The 16879-nt window shown below is 51.7% G+C and overlaps 1 protein-coding gene across 1 annotated transcript in view; it reads right to left on the bottom strand.

Moving 5' to 3' along the window:
• nfxl1 (nuclear transcription factor, X-box binding-like 1) overlaps positions 1 to 16879 on the bottom strand; it is a 109549-nt gene that overhangs the window by 8066 nt on the left and 84604 nt on the right. The window contains exons 19-21 of the mRNA XM_042297827.1: positions 16470 to 16539; positions 4355 to 4459; positions 1231 to 1317 (exon numbers count right to left, since the gene is read on the bottom strand). Coding sequence (XP_042153761.1) covers positions 1231 to 1317; positions 4355 to 4459; positions 16470 to 16539 — 262 coding nt within the window. The remainder of the gene's footprint in view (positions 1 to 1230; positions 1318 to 4354; positions 4460 to 16469; positions 16540 to 16879) is intronic.

Raw genomic sequence — 16879 nt, 5'->3', positions numbered from 1 at the left:
CATGTAACTCTCTGGATACCTCCACCCACCCAGCAGGGTCTATGTAACTCTCTGGATACCTCCACCCACCCAGCAGGGTCCATGTCACTCTCTGGTTACCTCCACCTCCCAGGGTCCACATAACTCTCTGGATACCTCCACCCACCAGGGTCCATGTAACTCTCTGGAAACCTCCACCCACCAGGGTCCATGTAACTCTCTGGATACCTCCACCCACCATGGTCCATGTAACTCTCTGGATACCTCCACCCACCAGGGTCCATGTAACAAACTCTCTGGATACCTCCACCCACCAGGGTCCATGTCACTCTCTGGTTACCTCCACCTCCCAGGGTCCACATAACTCTCTGGATACCTCCACCCACCAGGGTCCATGTAACTCTCTGGATACCTCCACCCACCAGGGTCCATGTAACTCTCTGGATACCTCCACCCACCAGGGTCCATGTAACTCTCTGGATACCTCCACCCACCAGGGTCCATGTAACGAACTCTCTGGATACCTCCACCCACCAGGGTCCATGTAATTCTCTGGATACCTCCACCCACCAGGGTCCATGTAACTAACTCTCTGGATACCTCCACCCACCAGGGTCCATGTAACTAACTCTCTGGATACCTCCACCCACCAGGGTCCATGTAACTAACTCTCTGGATACCTCCACCCACCAGGGTCCATGTGACTAACTCTCTGGATACCTCCACCCAGCAGGGTCCATGTAACTCTCTGGATACCTCCACCCACCAGGGTCTATGTAACTCTCTGGATACCTCCACCCAGCAGGGTCTATGTAACTCTCTGGATACCTCCACCCACCAGGGTCTATGTAACTCTCTGGATACCTCCACCCAGCAGGGTCTATGTAACTCTCTGGATACCTCCACCCACCAGGGTCTATATAACTCTCTGGATACCTCCACCCACAAGGGTCTATATAACTCTCTGGATACCTCCACCCACAAGGGTCTATATAACTCTCTGGATACCTCCACCCACAAGGGTCCAGGGGAATATAATGTTGCGAAGCACCATTGATTTTAAAACATCAGCAGAGATGCATTAGCTTGTTCTGTCAGAGCTCCGGTGGAATGGGGATCTGGGGCGTCCACCTTATAAATCTATGTGTGTGTGTGTGTATAAAGTGTGTGTGTGTGTGTGTGTGTGTATAAAGTGTGTGTGTGTGTGTGTGTATAAAGTGTGTGTGTGTATAAAGTGTGTGTGTGTGTTACCTCGTTGGCCTTTCTTCGTAGGGCTGTACATGCGTCATTACAGTCCACCTGAGTCTGGTCCTGTCTGGCTTTATAACACAGCAGCTCCTACATCATGACATAGACACTACAGTATTAATAACATATACCAGTCTGGTCCTGTCTGAATTCATACATGGTGTAATCACCTTTGGCAGCCATTGTAGTTGTGAAGCATGTTGCACAACTGCCAGGGCAACATGTATCCATTGTTTTTGTCGAAATTGCTTAAGCTCAGAAAATTTGGATGGGAATCATTGATAGACAGCGATATTTAAACCTCGTCTCTGATTTTCAGGCAGATGTAAATCAGAACCGAGTCTGGACCAATCAGGAACACTCAAACACTTCTTGGAAAGCCATTCTGGTTTGTCTTTGGTATTATACGTTGTGTAATTGGTACAATCTAAAGTAGTAACTCTGGGACGTGAAGACAACCAAGGCATCTAACTAATTTTTTAAATTTGTATTAATTTAGAAAATATTCTAGAATTTTTCTTTCACATAGAAAATGTGTAAGAGGTTAATATATATATAAATAAGCTACATATAGTAGGTTGTGTACATCGGTAGGAAAACAATCTAACCAAATGTGTTATGCATTTTAAGATGGCAAAATGTGAACTGTGGAAGGGGTGTGTAAACATACACTAGGTACAGTATAGACAGAGTAAAAGGACTGTCCACTAGACAAAAAGGCTACAGACACGAGGACACAGACACGGGGACACAGACACACAGACACGGGGACACAGACACAGGGACACAGACACGGGGACACACAGACACAGACACGGGGACACACAGACACAGACACGGGGACACACAGACACAGACACGGGGACACAGACACGGGGACAGACACAGACACGACACGGGACACAGACACGGGGACACACACAGACACACGGACACACACAGACACGGGGACACAGACACGGACGGACACAGACACGGACACACAGACACGGGGACACAGACACGGACACGGACACAGACACGGACACACAGACACGGGGACACAGACACGGGGACAGACACAGACACGGGGACACAGACACGGGGACACACACAGACACGGACACACACAGACACGGGGACACAGACACGACACGGACACAGACACGGACACAGACACGGGGACACAGACACGGGGACACAGACACGGGGACACACACAGACACGGACACACACAGACACGGGGACACAGACACGGGGACACAGACACGGGGACACACAGACACAGACACGGGGACACACAGACACGGGGACACACAGACACAGACACGGGGACACACAGACACGGGGACACACACAGACGGACACACACAGACACGGGGACACACACAGACACGGACACACACAGACGGACACACACAGACACGGGGACACACACAGACACGGACACACACAGACACGGGACACACAGACACGGACACACACAGACACGGGGACACAGACACGGACGGACACAGACACGGGGACACAGACACGGGGACACACACAGACATGGACACACACAGACACGGGGACACAGACACGGGGACACAGACACGGGGACACAGACACGACACAGACACGGGACACACACACAGACACGGGGACACACAGACACACAGGGGACACACAGACACGGGGACACACAGACACGGGGACACACAGACACAGACACACGGGGACACAGACACGGGGACACAGACACGGGGACACAGACACGGGGGACACGGGGACACAGACACGGGGATGCACACACACTGCCCTAACATCTGGACAAGACACCTACACAGACGGGGACACAGACACGGGGGGTCACAGACACGGGGACACAGACACACTGGGGACACACACAGACACTGGACACACACAGACACGGGGACACACACGGACAGGGAGGAGGTGAGGGCGGACACACTCAACGTCAACAAAACTAAGGAGATGATTGTGGACTTCACAGACACGATGGGGACACAGACACGGACACACAGACACGGGGACACAACCTCAGGAGGCTGAAGAAATTCGGCTTGTCACCAAAAGACACAGACACAGACACGGGGACACAGACACAGACACACACAGACACGGGGACACAGACACGGGGACACACAGACACGGGGACACACAGACACGGGGACACACAGACACGGGGACACACAGACACGGGGACACACAGACACGGGGACACACAGACACGGGGACACAGACACGGGGACACACAGACACGGGGACACACAGACACGGGGACCACAATCACACGGGGACACACAGACACTACAGAGACAGACACACAGATACTGACACATACACGGGGACAGAGACAACTATGGGACACAGACACGGGGACACACAGACACGGACGGACACGGACACACGGACACGGGGGAATTGTTAGTTAGATTACATTACTGGGGACACACAAGGACACAGGCAACATCTGGGGACACAGGCACGGGGACAAGGGACGGACACAGACACGGGGACACAGGCACGGGGACACAGGGGACACAGGGGACACAGGCACGGGGGACACAGGGGACACACAGACACGGGACACAGACACGGGGGACACAGACACGGGGACACACAGACACGGGGACACACAGACACGGGGACACAGACACGGGGACACACAGACACGGGGACACAGACACGGGGACACACAGACACGGGGACACAGACACGGGGGGACACAGACACGGGGACACACAGACACAGACACGGGGGGCACACAGACACGGGGGGCACACAGGGGTACACGGGGGTACAGACACGGGGGGACACAGACACGGGGGGATACAGACACGGGGATACAGACACGGGGCACGGGGACACAGACACAGGGGACACAGACACGGGGTACAGACACGGGGGTACAGACACGGGGTAGACACGGGGATACAGACACGGGGATACAGACACGGGGACACAGACACACATACAGACACGGGGACACAGACACACAGACACGGGGACACAGACACACAGACACGGGACACAGACACACAGACACGGGCACACAGACACGGGGACACAGACACAAAGCTACAGGCACGAAGCTACAGACACAAAGCTACAGGCACAAAGCTACAGACAGATAAAAACATACCTTTTTAATCCTCTTGCAGGGACACTTCAGTTTGACCCTGTGGGAACATTTATCCCCACAATGTCCTGGGTGACACAGATCCTTACAATGATGACCACAACTCAACTGGAGAGAGAGAGACAGAGAGAGAGAGAGAGACAGAGAGAGAGAGAGAGAGACAGAGAGAGAGACATGTCCTTACAATAATGACTAGACCTGAAGCTGTCCCACCCGAGGCTGTCCCACCCGAGGCTGTCCCACCCGACGCTGTCCCACCCGACGCTGTCCCACCCGACGCTGTCCCACCAGAGGCTGTCCCACCAGAGGCTGTCCCACCGGAGGCTGTCCACCAGAGGCTGTCCCACCAGAGGCTGTCCCACCAGAGGCTGTCCCACCAGAGGCTGTCCCACCAGAGGCTGTCCCACCCGAGGCTGTCCCACCCGAGGCTGTCCCACCAGAGGCTGTCCCACCAGAGGCTGTCCCACCAGAGGCTGTCCCACCAGAGGCTGTCCCACCAGAAGCTGTCCCACCAGAAGATGTCCCATGAGGGGCTGATACTGAAGCAGCTTCTCAGCAAAGTGGGTAACACAGAGTATCCACCCACAGTGATTGGATACTCTGTGATACTCTGTTACCCACCCAATCACAGTGGGTGGATACTCTGTGTTACCCACCCAATCACAGTGGGTGGATACTCTGTGTTACCCACCCAATCAAAAAATTAACGCAGCAGGCTAGGACAATTAACGCAGCAGGCTAGGACAATTAAAGGTTAGGAAAAGGGTTAGGGTTAGGAAAAGGGTTAGGGTTAAGGGTTAGGAAAAGGGTTAGGGTTAAAAAGGGTTAGGGTTAAGGGTTAGGGTTAGGAAAAGGGTTAGGGTTAAGGGTTAGGAAAAGGGTTAGGGTTAGGAAAAGGGTTAGGGTTAAGGGTTAGGGTTAGGAAAAGGGTTAGGAAAAGGGTTTAGGGTTAGGAAAAGGGTTAAGGGTTAGGGTTAAGGCCTGGTTTCGCTAAGGCCTGGTTCGGTTAAGGCCTGGTTTGGTTAAGGCCTGGTCAAGGCCTGGCTTCGTTAAGGCCTGGCTTGGTTAAGGTTTGGTTAAGGCCAGGCTTCGTCAAGGCCTGGTTTGGTTAAGGCCTGGTTTGGTTTGGTTAAGGCCTGGTTTGGTTAAGGCCTGGTTTGGTTAAGGCCAGGCTTGGTTAAGGCCAGGCTTGGTTAAGGCCTGGTTTGGTTAAGGCCTGGTTTGGTTAAGGCCTGGTTTGGTTAAGGCCTGGTTTGGTTAAGGCCTGGTTTGGTTAAGGCCTGGTTTGGTGGTTTGGTTAAGGCCTGGTTTGGTGGTTTGGTTAAGGCCTGGTTTGGTGGTTTGGTTAAGGCCTGGTTTGGTTAAGGCCTGGTTTGGTTAAGGCCTGGTTTGGTTAAGGCCTGGTTTGGTTAAGGCCTGGTTTGGTTAAGGCCTGGTTTGGTTAAGGCCAGGCTTGGTTAAGGCCAGGCTTGGTTAAGGCCAGGCTTGGTTAAGGCCTGGTTTGGTTAAGGCCTGGTTTGGTTAAGGCCTGGTTTGGTTAAGGCCAGGCTTGGTTAAGGCCAGGCTTGGTTAAGGCCAGGTTTGGTTAAGGCCTGGTTTGGTTAAGGCCTGGTTTGGTTAAGGCCTGGTTTGGTTAAGGCCTGGTTTGGTTAAGGCCTGGTTTGGTTAAGGCCTGGTTTGGTTAAGGCCAGGCTTGGTTAAGGCCTGGTTTGGTTAACCTGGTTTGGTTAAGGCCTGGTTTGGTTAAGGCCTGGTTTGGTTAAGGCCAGGCTTGGTTAAGGCCTGGTTTGGTTAAGGCCTGGTTTGGTTAAGGCCTGGTTTGGTTAAGGCCAGGCTTGGTTAAGGCCTGGTTTGGTTAAGGCCTGGTTTGGTTAAGGCCTGGTTTGGTTAAGGCCTCCTCAAGAAGGAACGATCTGGGGGCCATTTACTGTTTTACAGAAAGAATAATCTCGGAGGTCACATGATCAATCTGATGAGGACCTGCACTCTTATGTGTGATTAGAACAGAAACACACCAGACAGTAATGTCCCAGCAGTGAGTAACAGACAGTAATGTCCCAGCAGTGAGTAACAGACAGTAATGTCCCAGCAGTGAGTAACAGACAGTAATGTCCCAGCAGTGAGTAACAGACAGTAATGTCCCAGCAGTGAGTAACAGACAGTAATGTCCCAGCAGTGAGTAACAGACAGTAATGTCCCAGCAGTGAGTAACAGACAGTAATGTCCCAGCAGTGAGTAACAGACAGTAATGTCCCAGCAGTGAGTAACAGACAGTAATGTCTCAGCAGTGAGTAACAGACAGTAATGTCCCAGCAGTGAGTAACAGACAGTAATGTCCCAGCAGTGAGTAACAGACAGTAATGTCCCAGCAGTGAGTAACAGACAGTAATGTCCCAGCAGTGAGTAACAGACAGTAATGTCCCAGCAGTGAGTAACAGACAGTAATGTCCCAGCAGTGAGTAACAGACAGTAATGTCTCAGCAGTGAGTAACAGACAGTAATGTCCCAGCAGTGAGTAACAGACAGTAATGTCCCAGCAGTGAGTAACAGACAGTAATGTCCCAGCAGTGAGTAACAGACAGTAATGTCCCAGCAGTGAGTAACAGACAGTAATGTCCCAGCAGTGAGTAACAGACAGTAATGTCTCAGCAGTGAGTAACAGACAGTAATGTCCAGCAGTGAGTAACAGACAGTAATGTCCCAGCAGTGAGTAACAACAGACCAGACAGTAATGTCCCAGCAGTGAGTAACAGACAGTAATGTCTCAGCAGTGAGTAACAGACAGTAATGTCCCAGCAGTGAGTAACAGACAGTAATGTCTCAGCAGTGAGTAACAGACAGTAATGTCTCAGCAGTGAGTAACAGACAGTAATGTCCCAGCAGTGAGTAACAGACAGTAATGTCTCAGCAGTGAGTAACAGACAGTAATGTCCCAGCAGTGAGTAACAGACAGTAATGTCCCAGCAGTGAGTAACAGACAGTAATGTCCCAGCAGTGAGTAACAGACAGTAATGTCCCAGCAGTGAGTAACAGACAGTAATGTCCCAGCAGTGAGTAACAGACAGTAATGTCCCAGCAGTGAGTAACAGACAGTAATGTCCCAGCAGTGAGTAACAGACAGTAATGTCCCAGCAGTGAGTAACAGACAGTAATGTCCCAGCAGTGAGTAACAGACAGTAATGTCCCAGCAGTGAGTAACAGACAGTAATGTCCCAGCAGTGAGTAACAGACAGTAATGTCTCAGCAGTGAGTAACAGACAGTAATGTCCCAGCAGTGAGTAACAGACAGTAATGTCCCAGCAGTGAGTAACAGACAGTAATGTCTCAGCAGTGAGTAACAGACAGTAATGTCAGCAGTGAGTAACAGACAGTAATGTCTCAGCAGTGAGTAACAGACAGTAATGTCCCAGCAGTGAGTAACAGACAGTAATGTCTCAGCAGTGAGTAACAGACCAGTAATGTCCCAGCAGTGAGTAACAGACAGTAATGTCCCAGCAGTGAGTAACAGACAGTAATGTCCCAGCAGTGAGTAACAGACAGACCAGACAGTAATGTCCCAGCAGTGAGTAACAGACAGTAATGTCCCAGCAGTGAGTAACAGACAGTAATGTCTCAGCAGTGAGTAACAACAGACCAGACAGTAATGTCCCAGCAGTGAGTAACAGACAGTAATGTCCCAGCAGTGAGTAACAGACAGTAATGTCCCAGCAGTGAGTAACAGACAGACCAGACAGTAATGTCCCAGCAGTGAGTAACAGACAGTAATGTCCCAGCAGTGAGTAACAGACAGTAATGTCCCAGCAGTGAGTAACAGACAGACCAGACAGTAATGTCCCAGCAGTGAGTAACAGACAGTAATGTCCCAGCAGTGAGTAACAGACAGTAATGTCCCAGCAGTGAGTAACAGACAGTAATGTCCCAGCAGTGAGTAACAGACAGTAATGTCCCAGCAGTGAGTAACAGACAGTAATGTCCCAGCAGTGAGTAACAGACAGTAATGTCCCAGCAGTGAGTAACAGACAGTAATGTCCCAGCAGTGAGTAACAGACAGTAATGTCCCAGCAGTGAGTAACAGACAGTAATGTCCCAGCAGTGAGTAACAGACAGTAATGTCCCAGCAGTGAGTAACAGACAGTAATGTCCCAGCAGTGAGTAACAGACAGTAATGTCCCAGCAGTGAGCAACAGACAGTAATGTCCCAGCAGTGAGTAACAGACAGTAATGTCCCAGCAGTGAGTAACAGACAGTAATGTCCCAGCAGTGAGTAACAGACAGTAATGTCCCAGCAGTGAGTAACAGACAGTAATGTCCCAGCAGTGAGTAACAGACAGTAATGTCTCAGCAGTGAGTAACAGACAGTAATGTCCCAGCAGTGAGTAACAGACAGTAATGTCCCAGCAGTGAGTAACAGACAGTAATGTCCCAGCAGTGAGTAACAGACAGTAATGTCCCAGCAGTGAGTAACAGACAGTAATGTCCCAGCAGTGAGTAACAGACAGTAATGTCCCAGCAGTGAGTAACAGACAGTAATGTCCCAGCAGTGAGTAACAGACAGTAATGTCCCAGCAGTGAGTAACAGACAGTAATGTCCCAGCAGTGAGTAACAGACAGTAATGTCCCAGCAGTGAGTAACAGACAGTAATGTCCCAGCAGTGAGTAACAGACAGTAATGTCCCAGCAGTGAGTAACAGACAGTAATGTCCCAGCAGTGAGTAACAGACAGTAATGTCCAGCAGTGAGTAACAACAGACCAACAGACAGTAATGTCCCAGCAGTGAGTAACAGACAGTAATGTCCCAGCAGTGAGTAACAGACAGTAATGTCCCAGCAGTGAGTAACAGACAGTAATGTCTCAGCAGTGAGTAACAGACAGTAATGTCTCAGCAGTGAGTAACAGACAGTAATGTCTCAGCAGTGAGTAACAGAAACACACCAGGCAGTAATGTCCCAGCAGTGAGTAACAAACAGTAATGTCCCAGCAGTGAGTAACAGACAGTAATGTCCCAGCAGTGAGTAACAGACAGTAATGTCTCAGCAGTGAGTAACAGACAGTAATGTCCCAGCAGTGAGTAACAGACAGTAATGTCTCAGCAGTGAGTAACAGACAGTAATGTCCCAGCAGTGAGTAACAGACAGTAATGTCCCAGCAGTGAGTAACAGACAGTAATGTCTCAGCAGTGAGTAACAGACAGTAATGTCCCAGCAGTGAGTAACAGACAGTAATGTCCCAGCAGTGAGTAACAGACAGTAATGTCCCAGCAGTGAGTAACAGACAGTAATGTCCCAGCAGTGAGTAACAGACAGTAATGTCTCAGCAGTGAGTAACAGACAGTAATGTCTCAGCAGTGAGTAACAGACAGTAATGTCCCAACAGTGAGTAACAGACAGTAATGTCCCAGCAGTGAGTAACAGACAGTAATGTCTCAGCAGTGAGTAACAGACAGTAATGTCTCAGCAGTGAGTAACAGACAGTAATGTCCCAGCAGTAAGTAACAGACAGTAATGTCCCAGCAGTGAGTAACATACAGACAGTAATGTCCCAGCAGTGAGTAACAGACAGTAATGTCCCAGCAGTGAGTAACAGACAGTAATGTCCCAGCAGTGAGTAACAGACAGTAATGTCCCAGCAGTGAGTAACAGACAGTAATGTCCCAGCAGTGAGTAACAGACAGTAATGTCTCAGCAGTGAGTAACAGACAGTAATGTCTCAGCAGTGAGTAACAGACAGTAATGTCCCAGCAGTGAGTAACAGACAGTAATGTCCCAGCAGTGAGTAACAGACAGTAATGTCCCAGCAGTGAGTAACAGACAGTAATGTCCCAGCAGTGAGTAACAGACAGTAATGTCCCAGCAGTGAGTAACAGACAGTAATGTCCCAGCAGTGAGTAACAGACAGTAATGTCCCAGCAGTGAGTAACAGACAGTAATGTCCCAGCAGTGAGTAACAGACAGTAATGTCTCAGCAGTGAGTAACAGACAGTAATGTCAGACAGACAGTAATGTCTCAGCAGTGAGTAACAGACCAGACAGTAATGTCTCAGCAGTGAGTAACAGACAGTAATGTCTCAGCAGTGAGTAACAGACAGTAATGTCCCAGCAGTGAGTAACAGACAGTAATGTCCCAGCAGTGAGTAACAACACACCAGACAGTAATGTCCCAGCAGTGAGTAACAGACAGTAATGTCTCAGCAGTGAGTAACAACAGACCAGACAGTAATGTCTCAGCAGTGAGTAACAGACAGTAATGTCCCAGCAGTGAGTAACAGACAGTAATGTCCCAGCAGTGAGTAACAGACAGTAATGTCCCAGCAGTGAGTAACAGTCCCAGCAGTGAGTAACAGACAGTAATGTCTCAGCAGTGAGTAACAGACAGTAATGTCCCAGCAGTGAGTAACAGACAGTAATGTCCCAGCAGTGAGTAACAGACAGTAATGTCTCAGCAGTGAGTAACAGACCAGACAGTAATGTCCCAGCAGTGAGTAACAGACAGTAATGTCCCAGCAGTGAGTAACAGACAGTAATGTCTCAGCAGTGAGTAACAACAGAAACACACCAGACAGTAATGTCCCAGCAGTGAGTAACAGACAGTAATGTCCCAGCAGTGAGTAACAGACAGTAATGTCTCAGCAGTGAGTAACAACAGAAACACACCAGACAGTAATGTCCCAGCAGTGAGTAACAGACAGTAATGTCTCAGCAGTGAGTAACAACAGACCAGACAGTAATGTCTCAGCAGTGAGTAACAACAGAAACACACCAGACAGTAATGTCTCAGCAGTGAGTAACAACAGACCAGACAGTAATGTCTCAGCAGTGAGTAACAGACAGTAATGTCCCAGCAGTGAGTAACAGACAGTAATGTCCCAGCAGTGAGTAACAGACAGTAATGTCCCAGCAGTGAGTAACAGACAGTAATGTCCCAGCAGTGAGTAACAGACAGTAATGTCTCAGCAGTGAGTAACAGACAGTAATGTCTCAGCAGTGAGTAACAGACAGTAATGTCCCAGCAGTGAGTAACAGACAGTAATGTCCCAGCAGTGAGTAACAGACAGTAATGTCTCAGCAGTGAGTAACAGACCAGACAGTAATGTCTCAGCAGTGAGTAACAGACAGTAATGTCCCAGCAGTGAGTAACAGACAGTAATGTCTCAGCAGTGAGTAACAACAGAAACACAGACAGTAATGTCCCAGCAGTGAGTAACAGACAGTAATGTCCCAGCAGTGAGTAACAGACAGTAATGTCTCAGCAGTGAGTAACAACAGAAACACACCAGACAGTAATGTCCCAGCAGTGAGTAACAGACAGTAATGTCCCAGCAGTGAGTAACAGACAGTAATGTCTCAGCAGTGAGTAACAGACAGTAATGTCCCAGCAGTGAGTAACAGACAGTAATGTCCCAGCAGTGAGTAACAACAGACCAGACAGTAATGTCTCAGCAGTGAGTAACAGACAGTAATGTCCCAGCAGTGAGTAACAGACAGACCAGACAGTAATGTCCCAGCAGTGAGTAACAGACAGACCAGACAGTAATGTCCCAGCAGTGAGTAACAGACAGTAATGTCTCAGCAGTGAGTAACAGACAGTAATGTCCCAGCAGTGAGTAACAACAGAAACACACCAGACAGTAATGTCTCAGCAGTGAGTAACAGACAGTAATGTCCCAGCAGTGAGTAACAGAAAGACCAGACAGTAATGTCCCAGCAGTGAGTAACAGACAGTAATGTCCCAGCAGTGAGTAACAGACAGTAATGTCCCAGCAGTGAGTAACAGACAGTAATGTCCCAGCAGTAAGTAACAGACAGACCAGACAGTAATGTCCCAGCAGTGAGTAACAGACAGTAATGTCCCAGTGAGTAACAGACAGTAATGTCCCAGCACAGACAGACCAGACAGTAATGTCCCAGCAGTGAGTAACAGACAGTAATGTCCCAGCAGTGAGTAACAGACAGACCAGACAGTAATGTCTCAGCAGTGAGTAACAGACAGTAATGTCTCAGCAGTGTAACAGACAGTAATGTCCCAGCAGTGAGTAACAGACAGTAATGTCCCAGCAGTGAGTAACAGACAGTAATGTCCCAGCAGTGAGTAACAGACAGTAATGTCTCAGCAGTGAGTAACAGACAGACCAGACAGTAATGTCTCAGCAGTGAGTAACAGACAGTAATGTCCCAGCATATCTGCCTTGGAAGTTTCAGGACTGGTATTTCTATAAATGAATGAAAAGCATATTTTTGGGGGGTGGAGGAGGGTGAGGGGGGGTTTGGCATCAATTTTATTTATTGACTTTTTTAGCGGGCAAAAGCTGCTAACGGGAAGGCTGAGAAAAAGGCACAGTGTGGATATCTGATGTTCATGGAATGGTTCGCTGAGAGGCCGTCACAGCCTACGGGACACAGAAACACCAAAATTGTTCCCAGGTGTGTGTGTGTGTTAGTGTGTGTGTGTCGACTGTGTGTGTGTCGACTGTGTGTGTGTGTGTCGACTGTGTGTGTGTGTGTCGACTGTGTGTGTGTGTTAGTGTGTGTGTGTTAGTGTGTGTGTGTGTTAGTGTGTGTGTGTTAGTGTGTGTGTGTGTTAGTGTGTGTGTGTGTAACAGTGTGTGTGTGTTAGTGTGTGTGTGTGTGTTAGTGTGTGTGTGTGTGTGTTAGTGTGTGTGTGTGTGTGTGTGTGTGTGTGTGTGTGTGTGTGTGTGTGTGTGTGTGTGTTAGTGTGTGTGTGTGTGTGTGTTAGTGTGTGTGTGTTAGTGTGTGTGTGTTAGTGTGTGTGTGTTAGTAGTGTGTGTGTGTGTGTGTGTGGACTGTGTTTGTGTGTGTTAGTGTGTGTGTGTGTGGACTGTGTTTGTGTGTGTTAGTGTGTGTGTGTGTGGACTGTGTTTGTGTGTGTTAGTGTGTGTGTGTGGACTGTGTTAGTGTGTGTGGACTGTGTTAGTGTGTGTGTGTGTTAGTGTGTGTGTGTGTTAGTTAGTGTGCAACCTTAAAACATAAACACACTGGCGCCACTGAGCTGCATCGATTATCCATCAGTGGAAAAACATGCTCTCAGAGTTAGAGGGGGAGATGGTGGGAGAGAGAGGGGGGGGAGTTGTTGGTGGGAGAGAGAGGGGGGAGTTGGTGGGAGGGAGAGGGGGGAGTTGTTGGTGGGAGAGAGAGGGAGGGGGGTTGTTGGTGGGAGAGAGAGGGAGGGGGGAGTTGTTGGTGGGAGAGAGGGGGGGGGTTGGTGGGAGAGAGAGGGGGGAGGGAGTTGGTGGGAGAGAGAGGGGGAGATGGTGGGAGAGAGGGGGAGATGGTGGGAGAGAGAGGGGGGAGATGGTGGGAGAGAGAGAGGGGGATGGTGGGAGAGAGAGGGGGGGATGGTGGGAGAGAGGGGGGGATGGTGGGAGAGAGGGGGGGGGGAGAGAGAGGGAGATGGTGGGAGGAGGGGGGATGGTGGGAGAGAGGGGGATGGTGGGAAGAGAGGGGGGATGGTGGGAGAGAGAGGGGGATGGTGGGAGAGAGAGGGGGATGGTGGGAGAGAGAGGGGGATGGTGGGAGAGAGGGATGGTGGGAGAGAGAGGGGGATGGTGGGAGAGAGGGGGGATGGTGGGAGAGAGGGGGATGGTGGGTGGTGGGAGAGAGAGGGGAGAGGGGGGAGTTGGTGGGAGAGAGAGGGGGGAGATGGTGGGAGAGAGGGGGGAGATGGTGGGAGAGGGGGGAGATGGTGGGAGAGAGAGGGGGAGATGGTGGGAGAGAGAGGGGGAGATGGTGGGAGAGAGGGGGGAGTTGGTGGGAGAGAGAGGGGGGGAGAGAGAGGGGGAGTTGGTGGGAGAGAGAGGGGGGAGTTGGTGGGGAGAGAGAGAGGGGAGATGGTGGGAGAGAGAGGGGGAGATGGTGGGAGAGAGAGGGGGAGATGGGAGAGAGAGGGGGAGATGGTGGGAGAGAGGGGGGGAGATGGGTGGGAGAGAGAGGGGGGAGATGGTGGAGAGAGAGGGGGGGGGGAGATGGTGGGAGAGAGAGGGGGGGGATGGTGGGAGAGAGGGGGGAGTTGGTGGGAGAGAGGGGGGAGATGGTGGGAGAGAGAGGGGGAGATGGTGGTGGGAGGAGAGAGATGGTGGGAGGGAGAGGGGGGAGTGGTGGGAGAGAGGGGGGAGTTGTTGGTGGGAGGAGAGGGGGAGTTGGTGGGAGAGAGAGGGGGAGTTGTTGGTGGGAGAGAGGGGGGAGGGTGGGAGAGAGAGGGGGGGATGGTGGGAGAGAGGGGGGAGAGTGGTGGGAGAGAGGGGGGGAGATGGTGGTAGAGAGGGGGAGATGTGGAAGAGAGGGGGAGAGATGGGAGAGAGAGGGGGTGGGATGGTGGGAGAGAGGGGGGAGATGGTGGGAGAGAGGGGGAGATGGTGGGAGAGAGGGGGGAGATGGTGGGAGAGAGAGGGGGAGATGGTGGGAGAGAGGGGGAGATGGTGGGAGAGAGAGGGGGAGATGGTGGGAGAGAGAGGGGAGATGGTGGGAGAGAGAGGGGGTGGGAGAGGGAGGGGGATGGTGGGAGAGGGGGTGGTGGGAGAGGGGGGGAGTGGGAGAGAGGGGGTTGGTGGGAGAGAGAGGGGAGATGGTGAGAGAGGGGGGAGATGGTGGTAGAGAGGGGGGAGATGGTGGGAGAGAGAGGGGGAGATGGTGGGAGAGAGAGGGGGTGGGAGAGGGGGGGGATGGTGGGAGAGGGGGTGGTGGGAGAGAGGGGGGAGATGGTAGGAGAGAGAGGAGGGGGAGATGGTGGGAGAGAGAGGGGGAGATGGTGGGAGAGAGAGGGGGAGATGGTGGGAGAGAGGGGATGGTGGGAGAGAGAGGGGGATGGTGGGAGAGAGGGGGGGATGGTGGGAGAGAGGGGGGATGGTGGGAGAGAGAGGGGGATGGTGGGAGAGAGAGGGGGATGGTGGGAGAGAGAGGGGGAGGGGGTGGGAGAGAGAGGGGGGTGGTGGGAGAGAGAGGGGGATGGTGGGAGAGAGGGGGGATGGTGGGAGAGAGAGGGGGATGGTGGGAGAGAGGGGGATGGTGGGAGAGAGAGGGGGATGGTGGGAGAGAGGATGGTGGGATGGTGGGAGAGAGGGGGAGATGGTGGGAGAGAGGGGGAGATGGTGGGAGAGAGGAGGGGAGATGGTGGGAGAGAGGGGGAGATGGTGGGAGAGAGAGGGGGAGATGGTGGGAGAGAGAGGGGGATGGTGGGAGAGAGGGGGATGGTGGGAGAGAGGGGGAGATGGTGGGAGAGAGGGGGGAGGGTAGATGGTGGGAGAGAGGGGGGGATGGTGGGAGAGAGGGGGGTGGTGGGAGAGAGGGGGATGGTGGGAGAGAGAGGGGGATGGTGGGAGAGAGGGGTAGGAGATGGTGGGAGAGAGGGGGGAGATGGTGGGAGAGAGAGGGGGATGGTGGGAGAGAGAGGGGGGATGGTGGGAGAGAGGGGGTGGTGGGAGAGAGAGGGGGATGGTGGGAGAGAGGGGGGGAGATGGTGGGAGAAGGAGAGAAAAAGAGTGAAAAAAGTCTTACCCCTCCTCTCCTCTCCCCCCCTCTCCCCCTTATCCCAGAGAGTGACTCTCATCAACAGACGGCTAGACACAGAAACACAGATACTGATCTGACAGGGAAGGCAAGAGACTGCTCCAACTACCCACCCAGTCACGCTACCCACCCAGTCACTCTACCCACCCAGTCACGCTACCCACCCAGTCACGCTACCCACCCAGTCACTCTACCCACCCAGTCACTCTACCCACCCAGTCACTCTACCCACCCAGTCACTCTACCCACCCAGTCACGCTCCCACCCAGTCACCCCCACCCAGTCACGCTACCCACCCAGTCACTCTTCCCACCCAGTCACGCTACCCACCCAGTCACTCTACCCACCCAGTCACTCTACCCACCCAGTCACGCTTCCCACCCAGTCACTCACCCAGTCACGCTCCCACCCAGTCACTCTTCCCACCCAGTCACGCTACCCACCCAGTCACGCTACCCACCCAGTCACTCTACCCACCCAGTCACTCTAACCACCCAGTCACTCTACCCACCCAGTCACTCTACCCACCCAGTCACTCTAACCACTTTAGAGAGACCCACACAGAGAGAGGACTGTAGAGAGACCCACACAGAGAGCATACCTGTTTAGGACATTGGTTCTTACAGGACCCCAGATCAGCTTTAGTCTCATCTTCCGCACTCCTGAATGTCCTAGAGAAAGGGCAGTAGATGTTGACAGATAGTGATAATGATGGATGTTGACAGACAGTGATAATGACAGGTGTTGACAGACAGTGATAATGACAGATGTTGGCAGACAGTGATATATAGATGTTGACAGTGTTAATGACAGATGTTGACAGAGAGTGATAATGATAGATGTTGACAGACAGTGATAATGATAGATGTTGGCAGACAGTGATAATGATAGATGTTGACAGACAGTGATAATGATAGATGTTGACAGACAGTGATAGATGTTGGCAGACAGTGATAATGATAGATGTTGGCAGACAGTGATAATGATAGATGTTGACAGACAGTGATAATG

Source organism: Oncorhynchus tshawytscha, linkage group LG15 (assembly GCF_018296145.1).
Source record: "Oncorhynchus tshawytscha isolate Ot180627B linkage group LG15, Otsh_v2.0, whole genome shotgun sequence".
Classification (NCBI taxonomy): Eukaryota; Metazoa; Chordata; class Actinopteri; order Salmoniformes; family Salmonidae; genus Oncorhynchus; species Oncorhynchus tshawytscha.
This window is presented reverse-complemented; position numbering and strand designations above follow the sequence as displayed.